The following is a 16078-nucleotide window of genomic DNA, read 5'->3' as shown; positions in this document are numbered from 1 at the left end:
CAGGGGGAAGGGAGGGCCCATGTTGTCCCAAGGAGAAGCTCCATGTCATTGAAGGACTGGCGTGCTCTGGGCTCTCAGACAAAATGCATGTAGAGCTGACACTTCTCTAAAGCTGTTGTACAGTGTGACCTGTTACCTGTTGGATGCTGGGGTTGGACACCTGACCTGCCTCCTCTGACCCTCTTTGTTGGTTGCAGTGTTACCGGTGGGGAGCTGTTTGAAGACATTGTGGCCAGAGAATACTACAGTGAAGCTGATGCCAGGTGAGATGAGGGCCCTGGGGTCCCGGCGTCCTGCCTGTTTGAATCGTCTTTGGGGGAGATCAGAAGAGCTCTTACCTGGACAAGGATTCTATAGAGCTGGACTCAGGCTACATTCCGTGGGTATTGTTAGGAGTTAATAATTCAGCACTCCCAGATCAGTTTTTTTGCAAAGCTCTTACATATCTCCTTTACGCCGTCACACCAGAAATACCTTTTCTTTGCACCACCGCCTACTCACAGGGGCCCAAGGACCCTCCCTATCCCTGCTTCTTTCTTTTGACAAATCCTGCTGCATAACGAGGCATCCTGGGGATGATCCAGAGATGGAGAAAACATGGTTTGTGTCCCAAAGGAGTGTAAATGTCTGGGTTAATAATCCAACCGGGGAACCTTCCTGAGAGATTTCAGCCTGAATCACCTTGTGTCTTGACCACCATCACCAGCCCCCATGTGGGGCTCCGCAGGCTAGAGGACCATTCCTCGGCCATACCCTTCAGCCCCCAGCCCTCCAGGAAGCCCTGGCAGCTCCTCCGTGTGACACAGCAGAATTCCTCCCACACCGCAGCTCTGGGGCGCTTGTTTGGCCTGCCTTTCCTTCCTCGGCTCCTCCCCCGCCCTGAGTTTTCTCTCGGGTGATGTCCTTACAACCTGATTTTGATCATCCTGCCTGCAGCTTCTCAGGCATATGTGGCAGCTCTGGCTGCCTCTGGAGGGTGGGGGAGCACAGCTTCCTCACAGATTTCTCAACCCTGAGAGGCCATTGTTTGCTGATCAACCTCAGATGCTTCAGCCTCAGGAAAAATTCTCAAGTGGGAGATGAATTCCAGTGCCAGCAGGGGAGGACCAGGCTCTGGGCGGGAGGAGGCAGTGATAGCTCAGGGAGCCTGGCGGGGAGGAGGGGGGGCCGGGGCGGGTGACTGTACCAGTGGGCTTGGCCTGGCTCTGCTGGGACAGTTCGCACTTTTGCCATTTTTGGCCAGAAGGCTCTCCCTGCTAGCTTGGCTCTGTTCTAATTATATATTTCTGTGGAGACTCGCCTCTTCAGCTCAGTCTTAAAGTCTCTTTGGCCTACTCTTGGGCTGTGTCCTATAGGGAGGCCTGAGCCTCCGCCTCCAGGAGCCCAGCAAGACCCTTTGGCTCTTGTGGAAGCCCCAGCATTAGCTTTTAAAGGAAGGAAAAATAAGTCCAGGTCACCAGCTCAGCAGACACTTGGTAGTACCTGCTCCATTCTCTAGGCCAGGGTTCCTCAGCCTCGGCGCTACTGACATTTGGGCCAGATAATTTTTTGTCGTTAGGGCCCCTCCTGTGCATTGTAGGTTTAGAACCATCTACCTGCTAGATGCCAGTAGCACTGTCCCTCTCAGTTGTGACAACCAGCAATGTCTCCAGGCATTGCCAGATGTCCTCTGGGGGCCATAATCATCCCCCCAGTTTTCACCAGTGCTCTAGACTGCCAGTACACCCCACCAGGAGTTTGACTGTAAGTGTGGCAGGATGGTTTGGAAGGTGGATTCACGAATCAGCAGCTGAATGTGACTCTAGGTTAGTTTGTCTTTTTCTATGAAAAATCATGATCAGAAATGCTCCTCAGGTGCCTGTTTGGAACCCTCTTTAGTACTTTGTTTCTTGATGGTGCCTGTGTACTTGTTTTATCTCCCCTACTAGATGATAAACTTCAGGGCAGGCACTGGGTCATCTTTACAGCTGATGTGGTACCAAGCACAGTGCCTGTAGGTGCTCGATAAACGTTTAAATGAAAGAATGAGTGTACCCACCCCCGAAACGACTTAAGCTAATAAGTTGGACTATCCTTCCTGAGTTGCTACCACAAGCCTCTTCTCCAAGAACAGAGTTACCATAGCGGGGAAGAGAAACAAGGAAGGAGTTGGATGGTCTCTCTTTCTCAGGAGTCTGAGATGTCCCCCAGTTTCTTGGAAACCAATTGAATATGTTGGGCCTTTACAGTCTAAGGAGGCATGGTGGACCCTGTTCTAGTCTGCCCTCTGCCATTATCTAGCAGGAGAGCCTGGAAAAACCACTTAATCTGCTTGGGCCTCAGTTTCCTCTTCTATAAAGTAGGTTTAACAGATGATGTCCTAAGTCCAAGGTTCTAGCTCCTCACTGAGTGATTCTCTGTTAATCCCTGACCCAGAGATAAGTGCTTTTGTCCACAGCATGTGGTCATGGATGGTTTAACCCTGAACTGACCTTTCTTCTGCTTTTGCAGCCACTGTATACATCAGATTCTGGAGAGTGTTAACCATATCCACCAGCATGACATTGTCCACCGGGACCTGAAGGTACTACCCAGGTTCCCCCTTTGCCTCTTGCTTGTGAAGCATTGGCGCCACCTGGTGCCAGATGGTAGTACTGCGAGGCCCAAACTAGGCTCCGTCTGGGCTGCGGGTGGGTGCCTCACGAGGTTCTCTGTCTTCCTTACACAGCCTGAGAACCTCCTGCTGGCAAGTAAATGCAAGGGTGCCGCAGTCAAGCTGGCTGATTTTGGCCTAGCCATCGAAGTACAGGGAGAGCAACAGGCTTGGTTTGGTAAGAGTGACCCTGTCTTCCTGGAATGCAGCCCCCGCCCTTCTTCCTCTTCCTGATCTGCCTTCCTCTTTCATAACTAGAAGCCAGACCCTTAATGGCCCTGGGCTCCTCAGGGACTGGAGGAGGGGAGGGTGCAGAACTCCCCCTGGCCCTCCATGACTCAGTACAGTGAGACTTGCTGCTGTTAGCACTGTGTTCTTGCTGCTCTGGGGAGGATGGGAATTCCTGGTAGACACATGGACTTACCCTCTGATTTAGATTCCGGGCACTACAAGAAGCCCAGCCCGTCATCTCTTGCTGCCCGTGTGCTGAGAGCTTATGTAGCAAATGCAACCGGAGTAAGAAGGGACTTGGGGGAAATTGCTAATGTGGGTTTAATGAAAGAGAAAGTGGGTTCAGTGTGCCTCCGCTGTCTCTTCCGCTACAGGTTTTGCTGGCACCCCAGGTTACTTGTCCCCTGAGGTCTTGAGGAAAGATCCCTATGGAAAACCTGTGGATATCTGGGCCTGCGGTAAGCCCATTCCACACACTCAGCTTTTTGGTGTTAAGGGCCCTCGACTTCCAGCGATGGCAAGAAAGAGGCATTGCTCTTCCTTGTGGGTCCCACAGGCGTCTGGTATATGTGAGCTCACGGTGTTTGCTCTAGTGTCCCCGGGATGGCTGTTTCCATCACACCCTTCTCCCCAAGTATTTCCTAGATGACGTTGCATCCTTCTTGAAGAGGGATTTGCCCATGCCTTAGCAGGTGGGTTGTGCCTAAAGAAATCCCGGACGCGGCTTGGTGACGTGGGGAGTGAAGCATAGTGGCACAGCATTATTGGCTGCCATTCACTTCTCCTTCTGGTATGGCCTTGACTTTCTGGGTGGCTCTGAGCCCTGTGTGGCTTTTCTTGGTTCCTCAGCAAAGCAGGTGACTGACCCCAGTGACCTGTGTCCTGTCTTGTAGGGGTCATCCTGTACATCCTCCTGGTGGGCTACCCTCCCTTCTGGGATGAGGATCAGCACAAGCTGTACCAGCAGATCAAGGCTGGAGCCTATGATGTAAGGACCTGTTTGTTCCTGCCCCTCAGGCTCTGACCAGGGGAAGGGGCGTGTTGAGTGTGTCACAGGGTACAGGGAGTGTCAGGGACTTTGAAGACCCAGGGATGCGCATGGCATATAGGCCTCAGTTCTTGACACCACCTGTCCCAGGGAGCAGCTTTTTTGCACAGCCATTTTTGGTAGCTGTAAAGTCACGCAGTCCACTGAAGCCCTTTGGTCTGTTATTTGCAAAGAATGGTGTGGCTATGTGGTGTGCTGCATGACATAGGGATGAGAAGTCTGGTGGCTCTCCCACTGCAGTGGGGCCTTCGGCACAGCGCTGAACACCTGATTCCTCCTAGTAGAGAGATGGAGTTGAACCAGAAGATGTCAGAGTCTCCCGGTCTGATATTCTGGCATTCTAACCATGATTGTTCTGTTTTCCTTTCCCGGTCTTTAAGTTGACCCTGATCCTGGGATACCCCAGGGCTTTCCCACACCCTGCTGGGCAGCTTTAGGTAACACAGAGTACCCCAATTATAGGGGGTATGAGGCTCACAGATTTCATACCCCTCCTCCTCTTGTTCCCACTCCTTAGTTCCCATCACCAGAGTGGGACACGGTGACTCCTGAAGCCAAGAACTTGATCAACCAGATGCTGACCATAAACCCTGCAAAGCGTATCACAGCTGACCAGGCTCTCAAGCATCCATGGGTCTGTGTAAGTGTCTTCCACCGAGATCAAGGAGATCAGGGATGTCAGCTTTCAATGTGCCCATAGCACTGTCTTTACCCTCCTTCTTATGAATAGAGAATAATCATTTTGGGCCCTGAGCTAAGACCCAGCAGAGGGGAGGGGGCACTGGATGGGGCCCAGGGCCAGCAAATGTCATCAGGAGGAGTTGGGGAGGCGATTGGGACTAACTGGCCTCTGTCTCTCCCCCACTCACTTGTCAGGTGTGGTTTAGCTTTGATCTTGAATGAGGGCTTAGGTTGACCCTTGCAGACTCTAGTTGATGAGAGAAAGCAGCTGGCAGAACTCAAAGTGAATTGCCATGCCTAGAGTGCCTATTCGGATCTCAGCTCTTAGACGACTCTAATGGAAATGTGACCAAGACCCAGCAAATGAACAGAAGGGGCCTCTGAGCCATGAAAAAGAGCCTCCTGAAGTTCAGTCATAAATCTCGCCCTAGGAGAAGCCCCCGGGGCTATCATTGTGGGTCAGCATATTCTGTTTTCGTGTACAATTCTATCAGGCTGAAACATCTTTTTTCAAACAAGAGGGTCTGCCTCTTGTTAGGCCTCCTGACAACTACGATGCATTTATGTATTTGTTCTTTCCCGTGTTTACTGAATGCCTCTTTGATGCTGGTCCCTGTGTGGGTGCTGTAGATACAGAGATGAATAAGGCATGGTGCCTTCCCTCACACATCTCAAAGATTACCTGGGGAGACAGGCACTCAAGCAGGCAACCACTCTGCAATGTGACAAGTACGTAAAAGAAGCTAATGAGTATGTAGGAGCTCCTGCCGTCTCTGGTGGGCAGTGGGATTGCTAAAGGCATGGAGGAGGTGGGCTCTGTCCTGGTTCTTGGCAGATGACTGGGAGTTCCCCAGGATGATAACCTGCAGACAGAGGTTCGCAAGGGCCAAGGTGAGAGGCCATGGGGAAATTGTGGCGAGTTCAAGGAATATTGAGTAGTTTGGTTGTAGATGAACGTAGGACTACAGGAATACAAGAGACTGAAGCCAAAAAGATTCCAGGACATACAGGTTTCTGCCTAAGGAGTTTGGATTTTACTCTGAAAGCACAGGGAACCATTTAAGGGTTTTAAAGAGGGAATGAAGTATGCAGTTAATTAAGAAAGATCAGTTTGGAAGCTGTGTAGAAAATGGAATTGAAGAGGAAAGAGGCAGGGGCAGAGAGCTCAGGAAGCTGTCGTGACTGTCTAAGCAAGTCCAGATGAGGTCTCGGCTAAGGGTAATAATAGGAGAGTGGGCGGTATGGCAAGGAGTGGACACATCTGAGAGATGTTTGGGACATAGAATGAAAACAATTTAGTGACCAGCTGGATTTGGGAGGTGAAGGAGAGAGTGGGATCTATGAGGACTGCCAGGTTTTGAATTGGTAACTGAGTGGAGGGTTGTACCATTCACTGACCCAGAGGAAACCCAGAGGATGAACCTGTTTGTGAGAAAAGATGATGATTTTAGTTTCCTACATGTTAAGTGTGGTGTTTGAGGACCTCTGGCTGGAGATATCCAGTGGGTAGTTAGAAATATGGAAAAGAAGTTAAAAATTGGAAATATAGGTTGTAGTCATTTTGGTGGTGTTGGGGCTATAGAAATAGATGGGATTGTTTCTATGCTGATTGAATTCCTTTTTCTGTTTTTTTGGAGGGTTATTTTTTGGCTGTGTTGGGTCTTCGTTGCTTCGCGCGGGCTTTCTCTAGTTGCGGCGAACGGGGGCTACTCTTTGTTGCAGTGCGCGGGCTTCTCATTGCAGTGGCCTCTCTTGTTGTGGAGCATGGGCTCTAGGCGCGTGGGCTCAGTAGTTGTAGCACGTGGGCTCTAGAGCGCAGGCTCAGTAGTTGTGGCGCACGGGCTTAGTTGCTCAGCGGCATGTGGGATCTTCCCGGACCAGGGCTTGAACCAGTATCCCCTGCATTGGCAGGTGGATTCTTAACCACTGCGCCACAAGGAAAGCCCCTGATTGAATTCTTACTGTGGGCTGTTGTAAGAGAAGAGATGGCCACCAGCATTTAGCGCCAGGGAGAGTTGGAGGAGCCGGCAAAGGAGACTGAGAATGAGAATTTCCATGGGAGAAGGAGGATCAGGAGATCCTAAGAAACAGGAGGTCTCAGGAAGGGAGGTTCTGTAATTAGATGCTTCAGAGAGTCCATGATAAAGACAGAAGAGAGCCTGTTGGCTCTGACCAATTAGAAGCATTGTTTCATTATTTCACTGATAGAGGCAGTGGAGGGAGAGAGACTGAAGCCTGTTTACAGTGAGGTGAGGAGGGAATGAGGGTGAAGAAAGAAAGACATGGTATTAGTTAGAGAAGATGGATGAGTCAGGGGAGTTTTTAAAATCTTGCGCTTGACTGTATTGTGTAGACTACAGAGAAGAATATAATCCAGAATATAAGAGGTTAAAAATATTGGCTAACTGAGGAACCAGTGTTTGGATAGCACAATGAGAGAGGGACTCCTGAGCCCAGGTCAAGGGGTCAGCACATGAGGGATGATGCTTCTGAGACCTGGGATTAGGTTGCAGGGGTGTGAAAATCAGCTTGTGGTTAGAAGGCTGAAGTTGAAGTTCTTGCTTGGTGATCTCTCATTTCACTTTGTGGAGAAGTTTACACTTTGGAGGAGGAGGTGAAATATGAGATCTGGGGAAGGTAGATAAGGTTGGGAGAGTTGCTTCGGGAACTAGGAAAGGGAGCGGCCAGAGGGGAAGGAAGGCAGGATGGCCCTGTGGGGGTGTGGGCACCAGGCTGCATGTTGTAGGATTTATTTTTTTAGCAGGCTGGCCAAGGTAACAACAGCAGAGTGAGGGGATGAGCCACTTAAAATGGGTACTCAAGAACTGCGGAAACATTATGTTCTGGGGTTGTGTTTGTGGACCCCACCCTCCACCCTCCTATATATCTCAGCAGACCCTGAGAACATCTCTGTATTAGGATATGTAATCATTGATGCTTGTATTGCTGACCCTGTGTCATCAGGGAAATGTAAATCATGTTCAGGGGACTCTGTTTAAGGAGGAAGTTAGCAGTGATACATTGAAGAAAAATTCCTATCCAAAACGGTGAAAAGAATTAATGCTTCAAGGTAAAGATCCTTAGCTTCTCAGATCACAGCTTCATTTAAGACCTTGTTGGCGAGTGGGATGGTTGTTGAGAGGAACTCTTAGAAGGAATGAATGTTCTCTCTGGAGAGCAGGAACCCTTTCTGTTCTCTCACTGCCCAGAATCTGGAGCCCAGTAGATGCTCACTAAATAGTTGCTGAAGGAATAACTGCATGAGGATCACAACACACAAAATACTCTCCCGTTCCATAGCCTCCATCTCCCAAGGAAGATCAGAATGCTCTCTTGGGCACCTTCATCCAGCATCAATTACCGGTGGTGTTTTCATGTCCAGATTATTGTCCTTACATAACCTTGATTTTTGGGTAGTGCTTTTATTGTAAAAGCATTTTCACATCTATGACCTCATCTTATCTTCAGAGCAACTCTGGGGCGGCTGAGCACATGGCCACCGGTGCTGGGACTATGGTGAGGGGCCTAGGATCCGGTGGGGGGCTCACAGGCCTGTCTATTTGGCTTCCAGCAACGGTCCACAGTGGCATCTATGATGCATCGTCAAGAGACCGTGGAGTGCCTACGCAAGTTCAATGCCCGGAGAAAACTGAAGGTGAGTCTAGCCTTCCGGGCCGGGCTGCCAGCATCCTGAAATCATACCTTTCAGCAGTGCACCCCCTGCCCCATCACAGAAGGAAGCTCCCCTCCTGGCTGGAGCTGAGCTATGAAGGTTGTACTCATTGGGAGCCCCTAGCCAGCAGCTGCCCTCTGCCTGAGAACAGACTGTGCTTTTCTAGAGCCTGATGGAATTCACAGGACCCTCTTCTTTCCCCAGGGTGCCATCCTCACGACCATGCTTGTCTCCAGGAACTTTTCAGGTATGTTTTCAGCTGTGCACTTTAACTCTACGAGGTGAGTGGGTCAGAATGGGCTGTTGCCATATATCATGCCATCCTGACACTGGGTGTCTCAGGCAACACCTTGACCAAGATGATGAGGATCCTGTTTGGAGGGGCTGCTGCAGCTGAGTTTTGTAACCTGAAATTCTGGGGGGCTTTACTTGACTTCAGGTTTATGAACTGTATTCCCTAGAACCTCCCAAGGAGTAGTCTGCCCAGTCTTCCATTTACCTTGTCCCTGGGTATTCTTACTTAATTCTCTGAAGACTCTCAGCACTTTAAGATTTTAGCCAGTCTCAAGGGCATTGGAGGATGTGCTGGGAAAAAGAAGGAGATGAGATGTAGTGAATCTTCCCAGACACCACCATTAATTGGCTGACTGGGACGATCACTACATCGTTGTGTCCAAGTGGAGATGACTGATAGAAATTATTCCAGATGTTTAAACCTTTTACAGGGACTGTGCTTAAAATATTCTCTTTTGTACCAACTGTAAAAGTGAAGAAATAGAGACCAGCAGGATGGAGGGAAAGGAATTTGCTTAATGTTGCGTGAGGAATTGGGAGAGTTGGGACCAGTAATTTGTAAATCACACTTGACATTTCTTTTTAAGATGCAAGACATTCCACCTTCCCCCTCCCCCCACCCTCATCATTGTTTGCCCTCACTTGGGAAGCACAGTGGCTTTTCTGTGAGGAAAAGATTAATGATGGGACTTAAGACAGAAAGGTTTCTTCCCAGTTTGCCTTTTCCCCTGATCTTCCCTCCCCCTAACCCCCAGCCCCATTGTTTTGGTTCAAGACCCCCTTCTCATTCTCATAACCAGACTCCCTCCCTTGCTTTCCTTCTACACAGCCATGGGGGTGGGGGGGTTGTGTGTGGGGGAGGCTCAGGTGGGCAGCTACCTGGGCAGAGATTGCTCCCTTGAGCTTGAGTCCACGGGCTTGGCTGTACTGGTTCCCGGTAACCTCCAGCCCTGGCTCTGGGGCTTCATGAGCTCTAGCCCGAGTGAGAGCCACAGGGCCCTGGAGGGTCAGGACTGGAGAGTAAGCTGGGAGAGTGTCCCCCTCAGGCCCATCCCCTGTGACCCTAGTTGGGGCTCGATCTTGTGTTCTGGATTCACCTCACAAATGGGGACAGGAGGGCACAGTGGGCCACCTCCTGCAGAGGTGGAGCTGTTGTCCCACATCAGGCCTCTGGTCCTCTAATTACTTGCACCTTCTACTTTCTGGGTTTAAGAAAGCCTTTCTAGAGGACGCTCAAGGGCAGGTATGTGCCGACCCTAGAATGAGGTGATCTCTTCTCTCTCTGAGTGGAAGAGATGTGAAACAGGCTGCTAGGAAATCAATAGCATGTGCCCCATCCCGTGGCCTCCGGCCTCCGCATCAGCCTCTCCCCGTCCATTTCATGAAATTGGTGTCCTGGTTTCAGGAACTCAGTCTCTCTGTTACAACACAGCACCTTCACTGATCCCTAAAGAGCCTCCTGTCCTTGCTGCCCAGACTTTGTCTGGCCGTGGCACTCACTTTGCCCTGGCGCAGGAGGCAAAAAAACAAACAAACAAAAAGGAATGCTGCAAGCACTCCAGGATGACCTTGTCTGCCCTGACTCTGGGACAGGTGGAAGACAGAGCCAGTCTCCAGAAGCTTCTGTAGGAAGAGGTGTCTAGAAGTACAATCAAGAAGGAAGGGCACTTGTGTGCTTCTTTAGGAACAAGTGAGGCTGTTTTCTGAGTTGATCCCAAATAGAAGGTTCAGCTTATCCCTGGATTCTAGCAGGTTGGCTTGTGGTGCAATCGGGGCTTCTAGAATGTATTGCTTAAGCGGCCTTTGTTTACTTTCTGGGCGCTCATTTTTGGGGCACCTACACCTTTGGAACTCTGAAATGCAGCCTCTCCTGGCCACCTGTCTTGAAGAGGGAAAGTGACGGGTGTCTCTGAGGAGTTGGGGGCCGTGCAACATCAGTGAACTGGCTGCACAAGGGCCACGGACCCTCCCTGGGCCCCAGTGCCAGTCTCTCTACTGTTTGGAATGCGGCCGGAGGAAAGGGCTGCCCTCCGAAAATGTCCTCCTTTAGGTCCCCTGGGGAGGAAGGTTTGCAGATGAGGCTCAGTTTCCTGACAGCCTTAAGCTAGGGCTGGACTGCCTCGGAAGGGACACGGCCCCTTGCCAAGTCAGGCTTTGACCTGCAGACCCTCACCCGAGGTGGTCGTGGGACAGGTGGAGCCGCGGGATCCCCCACGCCCTGTCTGAGCCCGGTTCTCTCAGGTTCCCAGACTGCTGCAGGGCTGGCTGCACCTGCTCACCAGCCTGCCCCCGGCACCTCTGCTCCCCCAGCTCGGCCGGCTTGGCCACGCCGCCCGGACCCTGCCGTGCACAGCGGCAGCGGGTTCCTGTGCCTCGCGCTGGGGCATGCTCGCTGCTGACTGGCCCCCGTGGCTTTGCGGCAGCTCTGTGCACTCAGAGACTGTATCCCCTCAGTTGGCAGGCAGAGCTCCGCCCCCGCCTCGCCTGCCGCGAGCGCCGCCGGCCTGGCCGGGCAAGGTACGTGGCATGAGTCCTCCCCGACCGCCTGCCTCGGCTCCCTGCCACCCCACCAGGAGGGCCAGCATGCCAGGCCCGCTCACCAGGGAGGCGAGTCCCATGCTTGCGGGCTGAGATGGGCATGCCGGACGGACCACCTAACTTGGCATCTGCGAGCGCATCGGTGTTACGGAGCCCCCTAACCAGCCGTGCATGCTGGGCGCTTGCCAACTCTCAGGAGGCAATAGCCTGGGACGTGGAACTGGGCAGCAGGAGGCTTTCCTCCCGACGCTACCCGCCCGAGAGCCTGGCCCGCCTGTGAGGGCTGCGGCCAAGGTGGCCCGAGACAGCCCTGGCGTGGCCCAGAGCTGAGCTGCCCACAGCGGAAGACTAGGCTTCAGCGGCACTGGTGGGCGGCCCCAAAGGGGAAGCCACGCCCTTCACAATTGTGAAGTCTGGCATTTGCCGGCCTCGGGGTCTGAAATGCCGTAGAGTACAGAAGCTGTGCAGATAGCCGCTCCTGAGTTTGGATCCTAGCCCTGCCACACCCTGAGCAAGTCACATCAGCTCTCCCAACCTTAGTTTCCTCATGTCTCCAATGGGGCTAAGAAATAACATGGTGACGATTAAGATCATGTATGTCTAAGGCCCTCAACCCTGCCTGTATGAGAAAACTTGTTAAGAAAGAAATCCTGATGCTGAGACCCCACCCCAGACAAATAAAATCAGAATCTCTAGGGCATGGGATAGGCATAAGCATTTTTCTCTAACTCCCAAGTGATTCTAATGGGCTGTCAGAGTAGAGAAGTTTGACGTATGTAAAGCACTTAACACCGTCGGTGGTCAGGCATAGTAGTAAACACATTTTAAAAATAAGTTTCAAATCACCCCAGCATAAACTGGAGATAGGACCAAAGGCCATTTTTGGAGGTCAGAATTCTTGTGATGCAAGGACCCTTATTCTCACTGGAGACCCAGCTTGGGTAGGAAAGGCTACCTGAAGGGAAGAATGGCAGCAATAGTGACAGTAGTTAACACCTGCTGAGTTCTTGCTATGTGCCAGGCACTCTGCTTAGTGCTTTTCATGCCATTATCCCATTTTATAGATAAAGAAACTGAGGTTCAGAGAGGTTAAGTAACTCACACAGCTAGCAAGCAGTAGAACCAAGATGCAAACCCATCGAAGTCTAGGTGGATCAGACAGTTGGACTGATTCAATCTCCCTGGAGTCTCCCATCCACTGTCTGCTACTTTCCTGTGACCTTTGTGGCGAACAGGCGTCACCAGCCTTCCTATGTGGAGCTCACCAGCCTTGAGCATCACCCTGTGCCTGGCTAGAATCTGTTTAATACCTCATTATTCTACCCAGTCCTTTCTGCTCAGTGGGTCCAGAGAGTAGACTGAGGAAAGGGTGGCAGTGAGGACATGCCCAGTCAAGGCTTCAACCCCCTGGCAAAACCTTCCTGTAGGTGGTCCTAGTCTCTGTGTCTGTGTCTGTCTGTCCTCACGTCTGGTCTCCTTCATGAACTGTGACACTCTTGTTTCTTGAGAACACTCAGTTGATGTCTTGCATCCTTGCAGCTTGGCTGTCCTGAGAATCTCCATGGCATCTAGGGACAGAGCCCTCACCTTTCACCCTGGCACTCTGCTTCCAGGCCTAGGTGGAAGCTGTTGAAGGCAGAGTTCCCAATGGCCCAGGCAGCCCCAGTACTGAATGTGGTTTCTCCTCCTGAATGCGGAGTGTCCTTGTTTCTGCTGAGCCCTCTTCCATGGCAGAGGAGATCCTGGGGTGCCACCCTGAGGGTCTGACGCTGCTTGAGATGCCCTTCTTGCTTTGGGGCATCAGGAAGGGCCTCTTCTAGGGGGTTCAGGAGACTCCTGGCCCCCTTGTCAAACACATCAGTCTCTCGCGGATCCAGCTGCCAGACTTCAGGATGGGAAGAGGGTACAATACAGGAGACCTGATTTTTCTCTTTGTTTTCACAGCTGCCAAAAGCCTATTGAACAAGAAGTCGGACGGCGGTGTCAAGGTAGGTGTCTCCACTCCTCCAGCCCAAGGTCTGGCCTTTCTCTTCCAATAGTCACTCCCGAGGGACTCCTTGGCACCTTGTTCCCCCTTTCCCCAAGAACCTTCCTATCCTTGCTTTTCTGCTTTAAACCAGAAACCTCTGTGCTCAGAACAGCAGGTTCCACTGGCCTGAGAGGGCAGAGGGATACGTGCTTCACCTGACCCTAGCTTGATTGGAAAAACTCAGGGGAGGTGATCCAAACTATAGTTTACTAGAGCTGAATCCTGAACGTGACTTCCAGACACAGGTTTCATCTCCAGGGCTTGACTCTCTGGGTTTTTTAGGTCACTGGTTAACCTTTTTTTCTTTTTAAAGCACAAACCGATTTAATCAAATGAAAGCAAAGTTTGCCTGGTTGACTCAGGGTACAGGACTTGGCACCTGAAGCCACTATCCTTTTGTTCTTTTTTCTTATCTCCAAAGCACTTCCAGAACCCAGCTCAGATACCATTGAGTGAAAGCGTCAAACTTTCTTGAGGCATAGGCGCCTTAGATACAGGCCAGGGACATGGTACCTCACAGCTCGTTTTCATTTGGTGAGGGAACTTTTCCTGGGGGATGAGGGCAAGACAGGGGCCCATAGGGACCAACAAGAAGCCTTAGTGGGGGTGCTGCTTGGCCAAGGAAGAGGGGTCCTCACACAGCCAAGGTGTTCTTAGAGGCTTTGGGGGCAGAAAGGGCCCTGGGGCTGGGGCATTGGATAGGAGTTCATGCTATCTTGAAGCCTGCCAATTTACACCACGGAGAATTTCAAACCATTATTAAGCAAACCTTTAAGTTCCAACAAAAGTTTAAATTAGACCTTTCCCCAGGATCTTATGTCCCCAGCTGAGATATACCTGTGTGCCCCTTTCCCTTCCCCCATCCCTTCCTCTTTTTCTCATTGTCTGCATGCCTGCTTCCATGTACTTCTGCCCTAAGGAGGGGAGCTTGGGCTCCACGCACACTTGTTGACATGGAGCTGGGGTTGACTGGCAGCCCCTCAGTTACAGGGGTGTGAGCTCGATGGTGCAGCCAGGTTAGGAAAAGGTGGCTAGTTAGAGAGTTTGCATATATTTTTCTGGAGGAGAAGCTAGAGTCAATCTTTACAAAGTATTAAGTACCTGTCAGAGGCTCAGTGCTACATTCATTTCTAAAGGCACACAAGAGGTATAAGAGGAGATGCAGGTTTCATCCAGCCTCAAGAATTGCAGGGTCAATTAAAAAGGAAAGTGAACAGATCTGGGATCAGCTAAGCCCTGAATGGTATATGGTACTGGACCCTACATGGGATGGTTCAGTCCAAGAAGCTTCTGGGGAAGAGACTTATTGGAGAAAGCTAATAGGAGGTAGGAAGATTGGAACCAAGTCAGTGATTGCCTCTAGAGAATGGGATTGGAGGTGAAGGCAGGGTGGGGAGACACACATTTTGTTTTTTACTTTGTACACATGTGTTTTCTTTAAGATGAGAATGTATTTTCTGTAACTTAAAAACAACAAAAAATATTTTTATGGGTTCTATTATACATATTGATGTTCTCTGCCCAACTGGAACATGGGGTGTTTGGTAGAGGGATATAAAAAATACAGCTGAATTGGTCTGGTTGAGCAGAGGAATTGGAGGTTTGTGTGTTAGACCACAGAAAACACCATAGACCACTGAGCAGGGAAGGTTAGGAGTGATGTTTTCGAAAGACTTGGCTAAGCGTGTAAGGGTGAATAGAGGAGGGTAGGAACAGCTGAAAGGCTGTAGGGAGCGCATATTCTTTCTCATGAGACACAGGACACCCAGGTATCAACTAGGATTTATTATAGTCTGGGTGTAGGGTGAAGAAAAGATGATGAGAAATAGAAAGGGTTAGTATTCAAAATGACCACCAGAGGAGCACAGACCAACCACTTGGAATAGGTGCTGCCTGTAGGTCATTGGTCCAGCTCTACCCATGGGTGCTGGGCACCCATTAGCTCTGATGAGAGGTATGGCAAAGGAAGTTCCGATTAGATATGGGAGATTTAAAAAGGGTCCATCAAAGGTAATGGCAAAGTGTCTTGAATATTGAAAGAAATGGTGGTATCTTTGCTAGAAATGTGAGTAGTCGTGAAGGAATGTTTTGGTGAGAAGAGAAGTTTTGTTTTGACCACACTGAGACTGAGAGACAAGTGAAGATCTGGGCAGAGAGGTCTTCAAAGGTGCTGGGAGATACCTGGTGTAGCCCAGGGAGGTGTGCAGAGGGACACTCACGTGAGTGAATCTCGTGTCCACTGAGGGAGGTACGTGCCAGGCAGGCGCTGGAGGAGCAGAGGGACGAGCACCTGAGCCAGAACAGCAAATTTTCCCAAAGGAGATGGCCGAGGAACTGAGTTTGAAGGACTAGTTGGATTTTGCCAAGTTAAGGAGGGGAGCAGAGAGGAGAGGACATTCCAGGCAAAGGGAATACACAAGTTTGAAACAGCACGATGATTCTGGGAACTCCATTAGCTTTTGTATGACGGAAGTAGAGAGTGATTGCACAAAACAGGACCTGAAATGAAGCAGTGACAGCTGAGATGGTGAGAGGACGGGTTAAAGGTGTCATTAAGGAGTAGGTTTCTGGCAAAACTTTGTAGATACTGGCCTCAGGCACAACCACGTAAGACTTGCCTAAGGAGCTAGTTAAAATACACAGATTCCAGGGTCCAGCCTGGAATTCAGATTCAGGAAGCCTTGGGCGGGAGGCAGAATCTGAATTTTAATAACACTCCCATTCCTCCATATGAATCCAAAGCACACAAATGTTGAAGAGTCCAGGAAAGGCAGAATTTCAGGGTTATCTGTTACTAAGGAGCTGGAAGAAGAGGAATTAGCAAAGGAAATGGAGAAAGCGGTGGAGGAAGAACAGAGGTGTGCAGCAATGCCAGCCCTTACAGGAATGCTGAGAAGGATACAGGCTAGGCAACCAGAATTGGTAGTTAAATTGCTTTAAATGAGAACATAT

General features: G+C 50.6%; 1 protein-coding gene across 32 annotated transcripts in view; it reads left to right on the top strand.

Annotated features, from left to right (window-relative positions):
* CAMK2G (calcium/calmodulin dependent protein kinase II gamma) overlaps positions 1 to 16078 on the top strand; it is a 54307-nt gene that overhangs the window by 20779 nt on the left and 17450 nt on the right. For 17 of the 32 annotated variants that reach the window (XM_033434069.2, XM_049697359.1, XM_033434097.2 and 14 more), the window contains 10 exons: positions 198 to 263; positions 2491 to 2563; positions 2708 to 2810; positions 3238 to 3321; positions 3757 to 3851; positions 4429 to 4551; positions 8164 to 8247; positions 8470 to 8512; positions 11014 to 11076; positions 13042 to 13085. In XM_033434069.2, the coding sequence (XP_033289960.1) occupies positions 198 to 263; positions 2491 to 2563; positions 2708 to 2810; positions 3238 to 3321; positions 3757 to 3851; positions 4429 to 4551; positions 8164 to 8247; positions 8470 to 8512; positions 11014 to 11076; positions 13042 to 13085 (778 nt within the window). The remainder of the gene's footprint in view (positions 1 to 197; positions 264 to 2490; positions 2564 to 2707; positions 2811 to 3237; positions 3322 to 3756; positions 3852 to 4428; positions 4552 to 8163; positions 8248 to 8469; positions 8513 to 11013; positions 11077 to 13041; positions 13086 to 16078) is intronic. The other 15 variants (XR_004485001.2, XM_049697360.1, XM_033434079.2 and 12 more) reach the window with 2 other exon arrangements.

Source organism: Orcinus orca, chromosome 14 (genome assembly GCF_937001465.1).
Source record: "Orcinus orca chromosome 14, mOrcOrc1.1, whole genome shotgun sequence".
Classification (NCBI taxonomy): Eukaryota; Metazoa; Chordata; class Mammalia; order Artiodactyla; family Delphinidae; genus Orcinus; species Orcinus orca.
Note: the sequence above shows the minus strand (reverse complement) of the source record. Positions and strands in the feature narration are given on the sequence as shown.